The sequence below is a fragment of the Crotalus tigris genome, unplaced genomic scaffold (assembly GCF_016545835.1).
Source record: "Crotalus tigris isolate CLP2741 ecotype Arizona unplaced genomic scaffold, ASM1654583v1 scf7180000018371.15429387391:27106975, whole genome shotgun sequence".
Classification (NCBI taxonomy): Eukaryota; Metazoa; Chordata; class Lepidosauria; order Squamata; family Viperidae; genus Crotalus; species Crotalus tigris.
This window is the reverse complement of record NW_024096970.1, coordinates 3726317-3744983: the sequence shown is the minus strand read 5'-3', so window position 1 is coordinate 3744983 and position 18667 is coordinate 3726317. Positions and strand designations below refer to the sequence as shown.

At 38.0% G+C, this 18667-nt stretch overlaps 2 protein-coding genes across 12 annotated transcripts in view; one reads left to right on the top strand and one right to left on the bottom strand.

Annotated features, from left to right (window-relative positions):
- The window catches only part of SESN1 (sestrin 1), a 51825-nt gene extending 45127 nt beyond the window's left edge, over positions 1 to 6698 (top strand). For 2 of the 3 annotated variants that reach the window (XM_039351161.1, XM_039351160.1), the window contains exons 7-10: positions 2213 to 2325; positions 3068 to 3258; positions 4331 to 4475; positions 5164 to 6690. In XM_039351161.1, the coding sequence (XP_039207095.1) occupies positions 2213 to 2325; positions 3068 to 3258; positions 4331 to 4475; positions 5164 to 5250 (536 nt within the window). In that variant the 3' untranslated portion in view covers positions 5251 to 6690. Of the gene's footprint in view, positions 1 to 2212; positions 2326 to 3067; positions 3259 to 4330; positions 4476 to 5163 lie in introns of all 3 variants that reach the window. The other variant, XM_039351159.1, reaches the window with a different exon arrangement.
- A 122-nt stretch (positions 6699 to 6820) lies between these two features.
- The window catches only part of ARMC2 (armadillo repeat containing 2), a 71684-nt gene continuing 59837 nt past the window's right edge, over positions 6821 to 18667 (bottom strand). For all 9 annotated transcript variants that reach the window (XM_039351156.1, XM_039351151.1, XM_039351150.1 and 6 more), the window contains 6 exons: positions 13738 to 14047; positions 12554 to 12676; positions 10824 to 10937; positions 10111 to 10243; positions 9762 to 9922; positions 6821 to 7187 (listed from right to left, as the gene is read on the bottom strand). In XM_039351156.1, coding sequence (XP_039207090.1) covers positions 7069 to 7187; positions 9762 to 9922; positions 10111 to 10243; positions 10824 to 10937; positions 12554 to 12676; positions 13738 to 14047 — 960 coding nt within the window. In that variant the 3' untranslated portion in view covers positions 6821 to 7068. The remainder of the gene's footprint in view (positions 7188 to 9761; positions 9923 to 10110; positions 10244 to 10823; positions 10938 to 12553; positions 12677 to 13737; positions 14048 to 18667) is intronic.

Here is an 18667-nt window from a genome sequence, read left to right as displayed (position 1 = left end):
ACTGCTTCCTTCCAAAAATTTCCAGTCACAAAATTCCCAACTTAATCTATCTGTTAGCTGTGTGACTCACAATTCAGGGAACCTAAAGAAGTCCAGATTGAGTAAATACAGTGAAATCTTGATGAAAAAGATTTTATAAGGATCAGACCAATTTTCTGCACAAATTGATATCGTTTGCATAATACTACACACACGAAGTAAATAGTATAATTTGTCATTTGTGAAACAGCACCATTATGCAAATGACATAAATTAAAACAAGTGGCATAATTAATGTAATGGTATCAAGCAGATGATGCAAATTGTCACATTAGCACTTGCCAGTTTAACAGACATTCATTTATAACAATCATCCTTAAAATTAATCTGTTAAAACTTAAGAGGTTTAAAAAATGGAAAGCTGCATAATCACTAATAGGACAAAGCAGATTTTTTTAATAAATGAATGTGAATTCATTAGCTCAATGGAGCAGGCGAGCAAGTTTGGCTCTCTATTCAATCACTTCATTTTAAACTGAAAGATCTGTATGGGCTTAAAATCTCTCTCTCAGATGATAAAAATAGTTTTGTGTTCCATATCATAGTAAGTTTTCAACAGCACTAGGAAATACTGAAAATGTTACATTCAAACCAAAAAATCTGCTCCATAACTTTTACGTCATTTACAAATCCCTAATGACAATTCCATGTGTGTAGGTATAATAACCATAATGACGTAACAATTGTCAATAAGAACAACAACAAAAAATCTGGAGAGTGAATGTTTTAGAAAATGAAGATAGCAAGAATAAGAAAGAATTGGGGGAAATAACAAAATACAAAAGACCTACAAATAGAAATTAAATGACTATGGCAAAAGAAAGTAATACCAATAGTGATAGATCCCAAAATATCTGGAGCACCACTTGAATAAAAGTGGCATTGACAAAATCGCCATTAGTCAATTGTAAAAGGCAGTTTTACTTGGAACAGCTTACATCCTGCGATGCTATCTTTTAACACCAGGAAACAACATCTGCCTATCCCAGGTTCTTGGGATGGATTGGATAGGTGGATAAAAATGCCAAATCAAATCTAAATATTTGTCTGACCCATTAGCTGGGACCTATTTCATGTAGGGCTTTATAGGTATCAACCAGCATTTTGAATTACACCTAGAAGCAAATTGGCAATCGGTGCAACTCGTGGAGGTGTTACATTCTATTGATGCATGCCCATCACTGCTCCCACCACTACCTTCTGGATCAGTTGAAGCTTCTAGGGTGTCTTCAAGGGCAGCCCAAATAGAATGCGTTATAGTAATCAAGCCATGAGATGACTAGGGAATGAGTGACTGTCTGCCAGACCCCTCCAAACTAGAAAAGATGCAGTGGGTATACCAGGTAAAGTTGTGCAAATACCTTCCTAGCCACAGGTGCCTTGCGTGTGTATGTACTGTAAAAATACATAATTGCCTAAGAACAAATAGGAAGTGTGTGTGTTGCAAGCAATTTATATGTTGCGGCATGCCCAAGCCAAGGCTTCTGTTCAGTTGGCTCATTCTCACTGCCTGTCAGTTATCAGAAGCAGCACAAGACAGGGTGCTCACAACCTGCCTGTAGATTAACTAAGTCTTTTATGTATAGTATTTGATCGTGGAAAAACTGGCGTATTTACAGTATGGAACTTGTAGCCCAAAAATTGTAGTGGCAGCAATAACTGTACAAGCTAAGCTTGTAGAGTTGGTTCATTGCCACTAAAGCTGTGAACTTTTCTAATGTTTGTAGATGGATGTTAATTGTATCTACCCTATCAATCTGCTTATGGAGAGGCAATAAGATCATAAACAAGGATCTTTGATGCTAATTCCTAGTCCTGTATACATTATTGACCCTTTTCACAGTAATTAAGCAGTTCATTCTCAAGGGCTAGTTTTCTCATATTTGGAAATATAGAAGAAAACAAGCGTGTCCATTTTTCATTTGCTACCACATAAATGATGTTCAAATAAGTTGCAGCTCTCCATTACATAACACATAAGGTGAACATGTATTGATCCTTATTTTTATTAAAAGTGAACATTATGTGGGGGGAATTCCAGTACCGCATTTTTGAAGAAGCTAATTTTATCTGTAAAATGCTTTTCCTTTATTGATTACAGAAATTATTTATTATAATTTTGCAATGCACTTTAAGCTGTTTTTGTGAAATTACCATGTTATATATTTAACAGAAGATGAAGAAATAGCACCAACAAGAGATGTATCTCGTCACTTTGAGGACACTAGCTATGGTTATAAAGATTTCTCAAGACATGGGATGCAAGTACCTACCTTCCGTGTACAGGTAAGCCATACATTTTCAGTATAGAAATGTAAAGTGTTCTCCAGAATATTAGGTGTATAAATTACATAGAATATTAGGTATATAAATTACACACTGTATGTTTTTTTTTATAACTTTAAAGCAAGCATAGGCAATTGGTGCCCTGCAGATCTGAACATTTACTTATCATTCTCAGGCAATATATAGGGGGACTATTGTGAAAGCTATGCAGATAACCATTCATTTAGCAACCTTTCAAAGTTACAACGGCACTGAAAAAAAATGACCTGCGACCAGTCCTCATACTTACAACTGTCACACCATCCCCACTGTCAAGGGATCAAAATCCAGGCACTTGATAATGATGGGCATGTATTTAGATGGTTGTAGCATCCAGGGATCATATGGGGGAGTAAGCATTCCAGCCAGCTTTGGACAAGCAAAGTCAAAAGAGGAAGCCAAATGACTGCATGATTCACTTAACTGCAGTCACTCAGTTAACAAACCTAGCAAAAAAAAAGTTCATAAAATGAGGCGCAACTCACTTAAAAAAACACCTTGCTTAGGAATGGAAATTCTTGGTCCTAAGTTGAGGACTACCTGTAGTTGAAACCAGTGGAGGACAACAGAGTATCCATGCTGTTGGCATACATACCAATTATTTCCTTAATTTGGGTTTTAAAAATGAAGTGAAAAATATATTTTTCTACTTTGTCAAAAAGTTCTTGAGAACTTGGTTCCATGTACCCATTTTGCTTTTAAGGACTATTCGTGGGAAGACCATGGGTATTCACTGGTAAATCGTCTCTATCCAGATGTAGGACAACTGATAGATGAGAAGTTTCAAATTGCCTACAACTTGACTTACAACACAATGGCTATGCATAAAGATGTGGATACATCAATGCTTAGACGTGCAATCTGGAATTACATCCACTGTATGTTTGGAATAAGGTTGGTCCAGATCAGCTTTAGTTATCTATAAATTTTGGCAATTTTGCTCCCCATATGAGCTCTGTACATATGCAGTAAGCTTGAACATTTATTATCAGACTGAGTTTATATTAAGAACCTAATCAAAAGGCACGAGCATAGAATCAATGAACTCAATAAAAAAATAATTGCACTGGTAACTCATTATCAAATGCTTTTAAAAGCAAATTCATGATAACAATTCTGCTTGAGGTTTAGCGCAAAAATGGAAGAGCAAGGAAATTCCCACAGAGGAAGAGTTAATACATAAAATATTAGCATGTGCGGAAATGGACAGGCTCACAATGATATTAAAAGACAAATGTGGATCAGTTTATTATGAAACCTGAGATAAATTTTACCGCTGGAGGAATTTGAAGAGGACGGTCGGGATTAAAGATGAATGTTAAGATAGAAATATATGTTATTTTAGAACAAGTATTGTATATAAAACTTAGATGTATATGTAGAGATGAAGAATTGATTGTAAAAAGTGGAATAATCTGATAAGAATGTATATACTGGAATGTCACGTTAAATCCAATGTTTGTTTGTTTTTAACTGTATTATAAATAAAATTTGTAAAAACAAAACAAAAAAAACACAATTCTGCTTGAGGTAAGAGCCTCGTACCCTGAGAAAGCTAACCATAATTTTAAAAGTAAAAGTGATTCTAGAACAAAGGTCTTGTGTTGCTCCCAAATCCATGGCTGGAAGAAAGCTGTAATTTGTCAGGGAAAGCTGCAAATCGGAAAAGACAAAAGACAGCTGCTCTGTACTCTGAAAGTCAATACCTGGAGAGGATTGCATAGAGTAGAAGATGGAAACAGGCAAAGCACCAAAAAAAAAAAAAAAAAAAGTGGGGATAGGTGCTATTTCCAACATATTGAGAATTGACAAAAATACTCAAGATACTATTACAATTGGGATTTTACCAAAACCAGTTTAAGATGTATCAGAAAACATGGCTATGAAATAGCAAGCAATAGCACAGTAATTATAAATGGCAACAGTGTGATGCAAAGTCTGAAAGTATTTATTCTTTTGATTATAGATATGATGATTATGACTATGGTGAAATTAATCAGCTGTTGGACCGCAGCTTTAAAATTTATATCAAAACTGTAGTGTGTGCTCCTGAGAGGACCACAAATAGAATGTATGATAGCTTTTGGAGGCAATTCAAACATTCTGAGAAGGTATGTTGTATACACATTGTTATATATCTGTGTCCTGTGACTTAGTAGGTTGAATAATATTGCTTGACAGTTGCATCTACTAAGACATTCATTTTGCTTATATTGACTTAAATAGCTCTTTACACTTTCACTAGTCTGTAAAGTTTTTGTCTTTACATTATTGCTCTTAGTGGAAATCACGACGTTAATGAATATACTGTATTGAGAAAAATTCTGTATGATTAGAGGTATCTTGTCTCTCCTGATAAAGACTTAGTCATTCCAGGCCTAAAGCCAAGATCACAGGCTAATGAATATTGCACATATAGCAACCGTATGGAGGCTGTAGTCCACCTAATTGGCTGTTGTATAAGATCCCTGCCAGCATCAGCCACTAGTATGTTCATGGATTTCTGTCTGGCTTCAATTCAAATATTAGCAGCATTTCTGCATGCCTTAGAATACTGTAAAGCAGGCATCCCCAACCTCTTGGGCACCAGGGACTGATTCCATGGAGAAAGGTTTTTCCACGGACCAGAGCGTGTGTGGTTTTGTGTACTGCCTGCATCCCGTGGATGGGGCTTTGCTTGTTTGTGTGAACCAGTTGCTGGCATGCCGCGGCCCGGTACCGGTCCACGGACTGGGGGTTGGGGACCCCTGCTGTAAAACACAAAAGATACTAAACCCAACTATTTTTGTTTTCTTTAAGGTTCACGTCAATTTGCTTCTCATAGAAGCACGGATGCAAGCTGAACTGCTTTACGCTCTGAGAGCCATTACTCGTTACATGACGTGAAAACCTTGGGCAGTAGTAATCGAAGGGGCAACTTACCAGGGCTTGTTAAGGGGCTTCTCAACCAGCAGGGGCTAAAAGCCATGAAATTATTTGTGCCATAGTGTTTATTATTACTACTACTGCTACTACTAGTATTATTGCAGCTCTTTCCTTAATGGGATATCACTGCTAATGTTGAGCTTAGTGGTAGGACAGTTGTTCAGAGACAGAATCAAATGGATTCCAGTCTGCTCTAGTTAGCATAGGAGGCAATGACTTCTGCCAGACAACTAATTACCGAAATCTTTATGTATCGTTACAAATGAATAAGAATGTTGCTTTTGATATAAGGGTGAATCATGTTTTTATAAAAGTCCTGATGCTGCTGAACTTGCTGGTTAAATGAAGAGACTAGCAATTCCAGTTATTAAGCTATAAACAAATGCAAGCAATGCTATTGTCTGAGCCTACATTGTATGTGATGTTAGAGAAGATTATTGCCGATAATGCAGAGCTGAACAGGATGTTACATTAAGAGTTTTGATTGTTAAGAGAATCTTTTGCTGTCTGGGTTGGGCTTATATCAAACTGAAGCAGTGTGAGACTTTCAAAGCTCCTTAAAAATCTGCAACTTTGTGAAAAGCTAAATAGTTGAGAGCAAGGATAGATAATCTACTTCTTCAATATTCCTAGAAGCTATCAAAGGTGTGGAAACATCCATTCAGGTATCAAATAGCTTCTTATTAAAACACTCATTGCTACAGCCTGCCCCTTAAGCAGCAGCTTATGTAGTTAAACAAGAAATTAACATAAGAACAACAAAAACAAAAACCCTGTAAGTGACTTTGACATATATGTGTGAGTGCGTGCATGTGTAAAATATATGGACACTTTTTGTATGAAGTCTGTTAGTATTACTGGGTTGTTTAAATAAAAAAACGTTTTCCTCTTTTTTCAGACTTCTTACACTAGTATCAATTCATTACAAAATAGACTAATGAATGCTGTGTCTGCTGTGTATTACTAATTTGTGTTTGAGAGAAAAACGACAAAAGTTAAACTGCAATTCTTGACAGTTCAACAGGAAGCATCTGCTATTTCCTTTATTCAAAAATGCAAGGCAAATGCTGATCCAAAACATATAAGCCAAATGTGCAATTTTAACTTGGCTTTGGCTAAAAATGCCAATTTCATTCCCTCTAAATGAATTTCATTTTTAAAATCAAGTAACTATCGTCACTTACCAAATTAGCTTATCAATAAATGGACAAGGATTATAATCTTTTCACATAAATACATTTACAATTGTTTAAAAATAAAAATCTGCCTTTATACTGTGATTTTTCAATATATTTTTTAATTTTTGGGTGGAGAATGTTAGTCCGAATCATCTAAAAATTAATGTTGAAATTCTTGACCAAATGCAATACTAGTTCTATACATTAAAACCTAACAAAATTATTTAACAATGAATGCTGTCTGAATTCCTTTATCTACACTTGATAACCATAGTACTAATTCTTGCAATCTTTTATAAAATCTTAAGTATAAACCATAAGAGTATTATAAAGTTAAATGAAAAAGATACTAATTCAGATGTTGTAATTAGTTTATTTTTGTTTCCTAAACGCCACTGTAAATTTAAGAAAAAAGGTATTCTACAATGAATGTACATGCTATGTAGAAAAACTAAAAAACAAAAGGCATTTTCCGTGGAAACAACATACTGAAATGTTTTAATATCAAATGATTTGCAAAAGCAGCAGCAGAAGTGATTTGCACATTGATTGAATCAACACCCATCTTGAAATGAAGTATTAGGACCTCGAGTAATGATTTTCAATTTTGAATTCTCTGGAGAAGTTTCTGTGCCACAGGTTTGAACTCTGTTTCCCAATAAAGTTTGTGATATTCTCTTAAGTCACTGTCAAAACTGTAAGCCAGTGCCAGTTCTTCATCTACAGCAAGAAAAAAGTACCTGCCGATCAGCATTAAATATACTTAAAACAATTTTGAAAGAGTTTTCACACATATATTTGGATGTATCTGCTACCAACACAGAGAAGAATCTTAAAAAAAAGAAAGTACACAAAAATCTTAAATTTCCTGAGGGGTTTTGGTGGTTGTGGTTTTTTCTTTTTCCCTGCCTTTGAGTCAGACTTGACTCCTAATTACTTAAATGTGTTTTCTAGGCAGCATTTGTAGAGGTGGTTTTGCCACTGCCGCCGCCTTGAGGCTGAGAAGGAGTGACCATTAGCCAAAGGTTACCCAGCTAGTTTTCATGCAAGAATAGAACTCAGGTTTCTGTGCTCCTAGTCTAATAATTTAAATAACTGATAGCTTCTTTAAAACAAAACCAGGTGGTTGGTACCATGTTTCCCTGAAAGTAAGACCTGGTCTCATATTTTTTGAGTCACCAAAATAAGACCTATTTTTGGGATAGGTCTTATATTTTTGCAGCCACAACAGAACAGGAGGCAAGGCAGGAGTGGGTGGGTTGCAGGACAAAGCGAGACGGTGGGGAGGTGGAGAACAAAGCAATGCACCGGTGCTGCAGCCACTAAGCAAGGTGTGTGTGTGTGGAGGAAGAGAGGCGGGGGAGTGCGGAGCACCCCGCACGGGCTGACAGAGAGCCCTGCAGCGAGGCCACCAACATGCCAACAACTGGCCTCGCCACCGCAGCTCCAGCAGCCCCATGCAGAATCGCCCAGCCCGCTTCTCCTTACTCGCCGCCACAACAAGGCAGGATGCCATGGCCACTAAGCGAGGGGGGGGGTTGAGGATGAAGTGAGGCGGTGGGTTGGAGGACGAAGCTTCTGCTTACTCGCCGCTGCAATGAAGCAGGAGACTGAGGAATGCACCAGTGCCGCGGCCACTAAATGAGGCTGGGGGGGGGGTTTGAGAACAAAGCAAGGCAGGATAGAAGATGAAGCTTCTCCTTACTTGCTGCCGCAACAAAGCAGGAGGCTAAGCAATGCACCCTTGCTGCGGCCACTAAGCAAGGTGGTGGGTGGGGTGAAGGACGAAGCTCCAAGAATATCCTTGGCTGCCTGGCCTGCAGAGCCCTGATGCTGATGGAGTGAGGCGGCAGCGGGCAGAGCAGCCCCTTCCCCATCACCCTTCACTTCCCCAAAGAATCCCTTCACTAACCTGCTTTCCAGCTCATTCGCCGCCTCCATGTGCAGGACAACAAAAGAAGCCTGTGAGACTACCAGTAAAAAAAAGTTCTAAAGAGACCTTCCAACTTTGCAAGATCTTTTTTTCACGAGAACCTGGAAGGTCGGATTGATCTTTTTTTTTTTTTTTTTTTAACCATAGTCCCACAAACTTCTTTTTGTTGCCCTGCATACGGAGAACAAGAGCTGGAAAGGAGCTTAGTGAAGGAATGTGGTTGCCCTGGGCTGGGGGTTAGGATTTGGCATTGTGGATGCCCTGGGGTGGGGTGGGAGTAAGGATTTGGAATTGTGGATGCCAAATCCTAACCCCCAACCCAGGGCAACCACATTCCGTCACTAAGCTCCTTTCCGGCTCCGTTCTCCGTGTGCAGGGTAACAAAAAGAAGTTTATGGGACTACAGTTAAAAAAAAAAAATCAATCCGACCTTCTAACTTCTCACGAAAAAAAAAAGATCTTGCAAAGTTGGAAGATCTGAACTTTTTTTTTTTTTACCAGTAGTGTCACAGGCTTCTTTTGTTGCCCACACACTGTGGCGGAGAACGAGCTGGCAAGCAGGCTAGTGAAGGGGTTCTTTGGGGAAGCGAGGGGAGATGGGAAAGGGGCTTCTCTGGCCGCCACCGCCTCACTTTGCCAGCATCAGGGCTCTGCAGGCTAGAATATTGTTGGGGCTTTGTCCTCCACCACCCCCACCTCACTTAGTGGCTGCGGCACAGGTGCATCGCTCAGCTTCCTGCTTCTTTGCGGTGGCGAGTAAGGAGAAGCTTCATCCTCCACCTCCCCCACTGCCTCTCTTAATGGCTGTGGCACCAATGCGTTGCTCAGCCTCCTGCTTTATTGCGGCAGCAAGTAAGAAAGAGAAGCTTTGTCCTCTACTCTCTCACTGCCTCGCTTTGTGGCAAGCAGACAGAATGGGCGGGTGGGCAGCGGCATAGGCTCTTAAGTAGGGCTTACTTTTGGGGTAGGTCCTATTTTGGGGAAAACGCGGAAATAGAAGCCGTAGTGGTGCAGTGATTAGAATGCAGTATTGCAGGTTAACTTACTGCTCACTGCCAGCAATTTGATTCTGACCGGCTCAAGGTTGACTCAGCCTTCCAGCCTTTTCAAGGTCAGTAAAATGAGGACCCAGAGTGTTGGAGGCAATATGCTGACTCTGCAAACTGCTTAAGACAGGGCTCTAAAGCATTATGAAGCAGTCTATAAGTGCTATTCCTATTGCTAATAATACTTTCTTGCTAAGACTCTGGAAAGACTGTAAATAAAATAATGGGCTACATAGAAAAAAGTCCTGTAAAAGCAACTTCCTATATGTCTTATTTCCATTCATTAAAGAAACACAGACTGTTTTTACAGCTTACCAAGAAATGTCATAAGAAGAACTAGAAGACTGTTTGAATCATCATCTTCAAAGCAGGGTTCATTACTTGTAACATTCTCACTGTAGTTCCACAAAGTTTTGCATATCAAACCAGCCAGTTGCCAGTCTGTGGGCCCAAAATCTCTCAAGCAATCGATTAATCTGTTGTATTAATAGGTGAAAAACAAATGTTTGATTTTATATAGCTGTTATTAAACCCTTGCAAAGCTAGAGTCTTTGTAGGAGCCTTGTAGGAAAATAGAAACAACAATATACTAGATATCCCCCCTATCCCCCCGGTGTGATTTTCAGCAATATCTTTTCTGACTCGGCTACTTTCTAGGACTTACTTTTTAATTCCTCCTCCTTCATTCAAAATACTCCGCCTGCTTTTATCTACAGTAAGATTGAGGAGAACTCCACAGGCTGAAAAGCAGACATCTTGGTGCCTGGCATCAAGCAAAGCAATCATGAACTTGTACACTAGATCACAGAAGGAAAAAAAGAGAACAAACTTGCTTTTAAGAATGGATAACTGCATCAACTGCACCATTACAATACTGCTATGCCACTTCTAAAGGACTGAAATATTGATTTCTCTTCTGTAGCAGTTATCAATTCTCTATGTAATTAATGAAAATGCCACATTTTTCACAGGCTTATCCCAAAAACCTCAACATGAAGACTTGGCATGACTATCTTCAGCAGAATTTCTTTAGATGTCTTTTTAAAAAGTCCCCTGATAACAAAACTTGAACTCATGCATTGATGTCTCATTCATTTTTGGCTTTTCAATTTTTTTTAAAAGTAAAAAGTATGTACTGTATTTTAATTAGGAGGAAATCACAGTGTTGTATGAAATGATATACCTGCCTTTGCAAATTCTGCTTAAGTTTAACTCTCCTTTTATGACCCTTGTTCAAGCATTCTCAAATAGAACTCTCTATGCAGATCATTTTAACAGCCATTTCTTTTAAGCAAACTCTAACAGGCAACGCTTAGTGAATATATAATTTGTGTTACTTTATGTAACCTGGGCTTTTCTAATGGGACAGGAACTCACCCTTTCGCTGTATAATAAAATTGCAGATTTCGTGGTTTTGAGAAAGATTACCAAAGACACGAATAGCCTCCAGAATTCCGTCCATATGACTGCTCATTAACATCTTTAAAAGCACTGTAAGTGAAAAATACACCGCACTTGATATACTTTTAAGGGATAAGTATCTTATTCCAAAAGCAGGGCAGATAAACATGTCTCCTAGAAGAGCAGATGAAGCAACAAGTGTACATCTTTATTTTAAGTTCTCAGAGTAGAAGGAAAAGTTGTTGCATCTTGCACCTCGGGCTAAAAGTGCCCCGACACCTACATATAAATACAATTTATACACTGGTATGCATAAATCAAGTTAACTTTGGTCAAATCTTAACACTAACAACAGGATATCAACATAGTGTAGAAGTAACATCCATAGTTAATGCAGAAACTGAAATTTAAAACATGCTTCAGCAAGACAATGTTCAAATCAACCCTATTTACAGAAAAGAAAGATTTTTGCCATCCTTCACAGTCCCCACAAATGAGTATTATTGAAAATCTATATGGAGAACTCAAATGTGTAGTTCATGCAAGAAGACCTAAAATATTTCTGATTTAGAAAAGTTCCCCATGGAAGAGTTCAAAAAGTGTTTCTTAGCGCATTACCAAAAATGTTTGAAAGCTGTTTTTTCTGCCAAAGGAGGTATTTCAAAATATCCACTGAAAAGGTATCCAAACTTTTGCATCTGCAATATTTACTGGTTCTTTTTAAAACTTCAAACCTGTACACTATGGCACACAAATAAGTGTGAACTTAAATTTGCAGAAAGATGTGTTTAACGTTGCAACATACAGAGGTTATGCCAGTTTATTTTTTATTTAGGGATTCAATGAAACATACAATTAGACCAGGACTGTATACATTTTGATATAACTATATATTGTTTGGGAAGCCTAGTTAGTGGAAGAACCAGGAAAAAAGCTATATAATATTTCTACATTCTGCTAAAACTGCCCTCACCACAGTTTCTTTCTCACTTTTAATCTCACCCTCGTAAAACATGACATTTCTCTTGCCTTTCTTCCTTACTTGCTGACAAACCTCCATTAATCTTACTGAATATCCAGACAATCCTGGCATTTTTCTTACTTAATCAGGAAGTTTATCTTTCCTCTAATTGCTAAATCTCTTGTAAACAAGACTCCAACTTTTAAAAAATACCAAGCATATCAGACATATGGTGTTTGCGCCCTTTCAAAAGACGCTGAACTGCAAGTTCTGTCAAACCCAGCCAGCACAGCCAATTGTGAGAGATGCTAGAAGAGTAATTCAGCAATATCTGCAAAGGCAGAAAATCCCTATTAACATATTGTGTCTGAAAATTTTGTTCAGTGAGTTCTCATCTAACATCTTTGAGTGACATGCAGTTCAGCTTTATTATGTGTTATATTTTTTTATCTATAGAGTCAAAGAATAATGCTTTACACTAATCAAGCCTTTGAAATGAGTTAGGAACAAAAACAAAAGACAAAACTAGTAAAAGGGGTAATATGCTAATCAACCAGTTTACCAAATCAACCTGTTCTTCTTTATAAGGCTAATCAATAAACTGGACCAGCCTTATCATTACAAAATTGTCTGAAAAAAATCATTAAATTAGATCAGCTCATTCAAATCCGTAATATTCATAAGCAATACTGAGCATTATAATGCAATAGACAGGCGAGAGAATTAACTTTTAAAATATTCTTACATTCTGCAATATGCAATTTCTTCTCTTGGATTACGGAATTCTTCACTTGATAAAAGGATAAATTGTTGATTGTTGCAATGGCATTAATAACCAGTTCCTCACATTCCTCAACCGACTTGCACTCTAGTGATTTAGAAGAGAAGACTTTAGCATTTTGTCATGATACTGATTATGAAGTTCATAACTTCAGTGATTCTAGTATAAAACGTTACACTGTCATACAATGAAGCCAAACAATCAACTGCTGTAATAAGGAACTGGCAACATTTCAATAAAATTCTGATGCTGAACTCAGTCTTTTTGTCTGAGGCCATTTCAAAGTGTGAAATCGTGTATATACAAATGGATGTATGTACACACTCATTTTATGAGACCCTTCATTGATAGATTGATTATGCGCCATCAAGTCAGCGTTGACTGTTAGTACCACATAGATTTTTTTTTCCCCCAGGAGAAACCCTTCATACTGACATCTGAATACATGATATGCCCAGCAAGAACCTTGGAAAGTTTTGAAAAAAGCAAAGAAAAAAATTTTGAAGACAAAATTCCTACCAATTCTCTTTTTCTAATTTCTGATATCAGCTAATAAAATTGATACCATGTCGATGACAATCACCATACATTTTAAAATGCACAGAATTAAAACTGAAAGAACTGTAGGAATGCTGTCCCAATTATAATGGCCTTTAAGGGCTACACGATTACGATGCAGCAAGGTGAATTGAAATCAATCCTTTAAAATGGCCAGTTTATACAATATACAGCTAACACATGTTTTGCAGGATGTGGATTGAAAAGCAGGACACTGAAAGAGCCAAAGAGCTTTCAGATAAAAGATAGATAGATATTGGTGAACTTTGAACTATGCATCTAGTTCTGCATTTCTAAACCTTCCAGCCTTTCCCAACTTGGTGCCCTCAAGTTATGTTAAATTTCAACTCCAAAATGACATGGCCACATCTGGATTATCCACTGGCCCTGCGTACCCAAGAACTTTTTTTAAAAATTGCTCCAGAAATTCCCGAATATAATGCAAATATATACTTATAGTTCGGGAAGGGGGAGGCGACAATTCTAAGCGTGTCTAGTGTTTTCAGAAAATGTACATTAATATCAGCCAAATGATTCTGACACTGATGATTTGTCTTCTACAGATTATATAGTCAAAAAGCAATCCTTACCAAGCACTGTAATAAGTAATGCCACAATGTGATGATTAGTTGCCAAACCTGCACCTACATTTGGGTGAATGGACAGATTGGCAATCACTCTTATCAGCTTGATGAGAATGTCTTCTGCTTCAGAAGGGTGTCTGAGATTCTTTATTTCGCCATCTTTCCACAGTTTATGATTAGGAACATTTTCACAGTACGTTTGGAAAAGTGCTATGAGTGTATCAATGCTTCCTTGCTCCTCAAAAAATTGTTCCCGGGCTCGATTGTTCTTTGCTGTTAAATTGCCAAGAATGAAAATGATACGGATAACTAAATCCTGAAATGGAATATAAGAAAGGAAATAATTTGCTGCAAATAAAACCATTTCCATTTCAATAAATAATTCAATAATGTTTGGGGAAAAATATCTAGTTCATTTCTGTTCATATTGAACAGAATATTCAATAAACAGTTCGTATTTAAAAGTGCAAAAGTGAAAGAATACATAATGCAACCTAGCATGAATCTTATTTATCTATCACACTTATATATACATATGGCATTAGACATTCCTTACAGGAGCATATACTCTCTAGCAATATTTTCAAAACATAATTTTTCACAATTCTAAGCACACATTTATAACACTGATTTCAGTAACAGATCTAAATCAAATCTGAACACACTACCCAACTACAAATTACAATGTTTATATAACCCAGTAATACTGTACAAGTATTTGTGTAAAAGCAACACAGGTTCAAAAACTGTCAATGAAAGAGTTATTTTATTGTGTATTATTGAGAATGGGGCTGCTGAAAATTTGGAAAACAGGAGATGGGAATTAATTTGCTTTTAGACTATCAATTCCTCCTTCTTCTAAACAAATACTTAGCAAAGAAAAACTTATTGTAATACTGATTCACTTTTATCTTTAAGACATAATCCTCTTCTATTATAATACGTAATATCAAAATAAAGATAGTAAGTTTTGAGCAATCCCTTTCTGCAAGGAAGAACATAATAGATGCATCAAGCAACCGATATATGAGAAAAATGAACTTCAAGATGCTCATTTTCTAATACTGTTAGAAATTACTGGCTACCTAATGAGAATTAGGGAGTATTAAACAATGATTAACAAGGCTTATTATTAATAACATATTTTCATCTCAGAAGTTTTATATCTGTATTTGCTCCAAACAACACTTACTAAGAACCTATTACTGACAAACTGAAACTCCTTCATTTTCCACATAAGAGGAGGATTAGGCCTTGCTGGTCAGCAGAGTCCTGTTATTCAGTTCACAGGACAGATATGAAGAGACACCATAGGATTGGAATAGGACTCCATATACCTGAATAAATATTACTACTCAGTTGAATTGAGCACATACTGTCACATGACCATTTAATAAAGTGTACTGATACACCCTAGAATAATCCATACTCTGCCTTGTGTGCATTAATACTCCTCTGCAGTAATTCATAGTAAAAGAGGGAGAAAGACTGCACTGTTATGGCATAGGCATCCAAAACAACAATAATAATAATTGTAGTTGTTAATTGCAAAGTCGTGTCCAACCCATCGCGACCCCATGGACAACATTCCTCCAGATCTTCCTGTCTTCTACCATCTTTTGGAGTCCATTTAAGTTCACGCCTACTGCTTCAGTGACTCCATCCAGCCACCTCGTTCTCTGTCGTCCCCTTCTATTGCCCTCAATCTTTCCCAAGATTAGGCCCTTCTCCAGTGAGTCCTTCCTTCTCATTAGGTGGCCAAAGTATTTGAGTTTCAACTTCAGGATCTGGCCTTCTAAAGAGCAGTCGGGGTTGATCTCTTCTAGGACTGACCGGTTTGAATGCCTTGCAGTCCAAGGGACTCGCAGGAGTCTTTTCCAGCACCATAGTTCAAAGGCCTCAATTCTTTGGCGCTCAGCCTTCCTTAAGGTCCAACTTTCACATCCATACATTGCAACTGGGAAAACCATGGCCTTGACTAAACGCACTTTTGTTGGCAGGGTTATGTCTCTGCTTTTTAGTATGCTGTCTAGATTTGCCATAGCTTTCCTCCCCAGGAGCAAGCGTCTTTTAATTTCTTGGCTGCAGTCCCCATCTAAGGTGATCTTGGAGCCCAGAAAAATAAAATCTGTCACTACCTCCATTTCTTCCCCATCTATTTGCCAGGAATTGAGAGGGCCGGATGCCATGATTTTGGTTTTCTTAATGTTGAGATTCAAGCCAACTTTTGCACTCTCCTCCTTCACCCGTATCAAGAGGCTCTTTAGTTCCTCTTCACTTTCTGCCATTAGAGTGGTATCATCTGCATATCTTAAATTGTTGACATTTCTCCCGGCAATCTTACTTCCAACTTTTGATTCATCTAGCCCTGCCTTTCTCATGATGTGCTCTGCATATAAGTTAAATAGGCAGGGCGACAGTATATAGCCTTGCCAGACTCCTTTCCCAATTTTGAACCAATCAGTGGTTCCGTGGCCAGTTCTTACTGTTGCTTCTTGACCCACATATAGGTTTCTCAGGAGACAAATAAGATGGTCTGGTACTCCCATCTCTTTAAGAACTTGCCACAATTTGTTGTGATCCACACAGTCAAAGGCTTTAGCATAGTCAATGAAGCAGAAGTAGATGTTTTTCTGGAACTCCCTAGCTTTCTCCATGATTCAGCGTATGTTGGCAATTTGATTTCTAGTTCCTCTGCCTCTTCGAAATCCTGCCTGTACTTCTGGTAGTTCTCGATCCACATACTGCTGGAGTCTAGCTTGTAGGATTTTAAGCATAACTTTACTAGCATGTGAAATGAGTGCAATGGTGCGATAGTTTGAACATTCTTTGGCATTGCCTTTCTTTGGAATTGGAATGTAAACTGACCTTTTTCAATCCTGTGGCCACTGTTGAATTTTCCAAATTTGCTGGCAAATTGAGTGTAGCACTTTTACTGCATCGTCTTTTAAGATTTTGAATAGCTCAGCTGGAATACTGTCACCTCCACTAGCTTTGTTGTTGCTCAGATTTCCTAAGGCCCATTTCACTTCACATTCTAGGATGTCTGGCTCATTGTGGTTATCTGGGACGTTAAGCTCGTTCTTGTATAGTTCTTTTGTGTAGTTTTGCCACTTCTTCTTAATCTCTTCTGTCTCTGTTAGGTCCCTGCCATTTTGCTCCTTTATCATGCCCATCTTTGCATGAAACGTTCCCTTCATATCTCCAATTTTCTTGAAGAGATCTCTGGTCCTCCCTATTCTGTTGTTTTCTTCAATTTTTTGCACTGTTCATTTAAGAATTGTATCCCAGTATTGCTTTTCTTATTCTTTTATTGACTATGAAGGCTACTCCATTTCTTCTGAGGGATTCTTGCCCACAGTAGTATACCTGATGGTCATCTGAGTTAAATTCACCCATTCCTGTCCATTTTAGTTCGCTGATTCCTAAGATGTCAATGTTCAGTCTTGTCATCTCTTGTTTGACTTCATCTAGCTTGCCTTGATTCATGGATCTTACATTCCAGATTCCTATGGAGAAAAAATCTTTACAGCATCGGACTTTCCTTTTACCACCAGATATATCCACAGCTGAGTGTCCTTTCGGCTTTGGCCCAGTTGCTTCATTCTTTCTGGCACTACTAGTACTAGCCCTCTGCTCTTTCCCAGTAGCATATTGGACACCTTCCGATCTGAGGGGCTCATCTTCCAGCGTCATATCTTTTTGCCTTTTAGTACTATCCATGGGGTTTTCATGGCAAAGATACTGGAGTGGGTTGCCATTTCCTTCTCCAGTGGATCACATTTTGTCAGAACTCTCTGCTATGACTTGTCTGTCCTGGGTGGCCCTGCATGGCATAGCTCATAGCTTCATTAAATTACGCAAGCCCCTTCGCCATGACAAGGCAGTAATCCATGAAGGGGAATAATAATAATAATAATAATAATAATAATAATAATAATAATAATAATAATAATAATAATAATAATAAAAAGGGTTTAGCATTAAGAGAGAAGTGTGTGTATTTTTGCATCAGTTTGCTTCCTGCCTTAGTCCCTGCAGATTTCTTGGCAAGGTTTTCCAGATGTGGTTTGCTTCTGCTTCATGCCTAAAGCGGGACTAGAACTCATGTCCTCCTTTTCTAACCTGATGCATTAACCATTGCACCAAACTGGCTCTTTTGGTATAAATTAGCACTTTAAAAATGGACACCGGTTAAAAAATATAGAGCTATGTTAATTTGTAATGAATTGGGATCTTCGCACAGCAACGCAGTCCACAGAAACGTTTAATCTGCTCTTATTATTTGAGAACATTTGCTTTAATGCAATCTTACTAGTCTAAAAATAATTCTCTTTTTCCTTTTATTGGTTGTTCTTGCATTCCATTTTTGGCTAAAAGGTTAAATATAGATGTTTCAGGACCAAGAAACTCCCAACCCCTTAAATCCGTAGATTCTCCTGTATTATTACGTCTCAGTAAGTAGAAGCCTTGTACTATCAACATCAGGGGTCTTCAAACTTGGCCCTTTGATGACTTGTGGACTTCAACTCCCAGAATTCCTCAGGCAGGCATGCTGGCTGAGGAGTTCTGGGAGTTGAAGTCCACAAGTCATAAAAGGGCCAAGTTTGAAGACCCCTGATCTACATCTACAGGCAGTCTTTGACTTACAACCAATAGCTTAGTTTAGTAACCATTCAAAGTTACGACACTAAAAAAAAGTGACTTGCAACCAGTTCTTGCACGTACAACAGCCATAGTTTCCCCATGGTGACACGTTCAGGTGCTTGACAATTGGCGTGTATTTACAAAGGTCACTGCATCCCGGGGTCATGTGATCGCCATCTGTGACTTTCCCAACTGGCTTCCAACGAGCAAAGTCAATGGGGGAAGCTAGATTGCCTTAATGGCCGTGTGATTCATTTAACAACTGTAGCAATCATTTAACGACCATGAC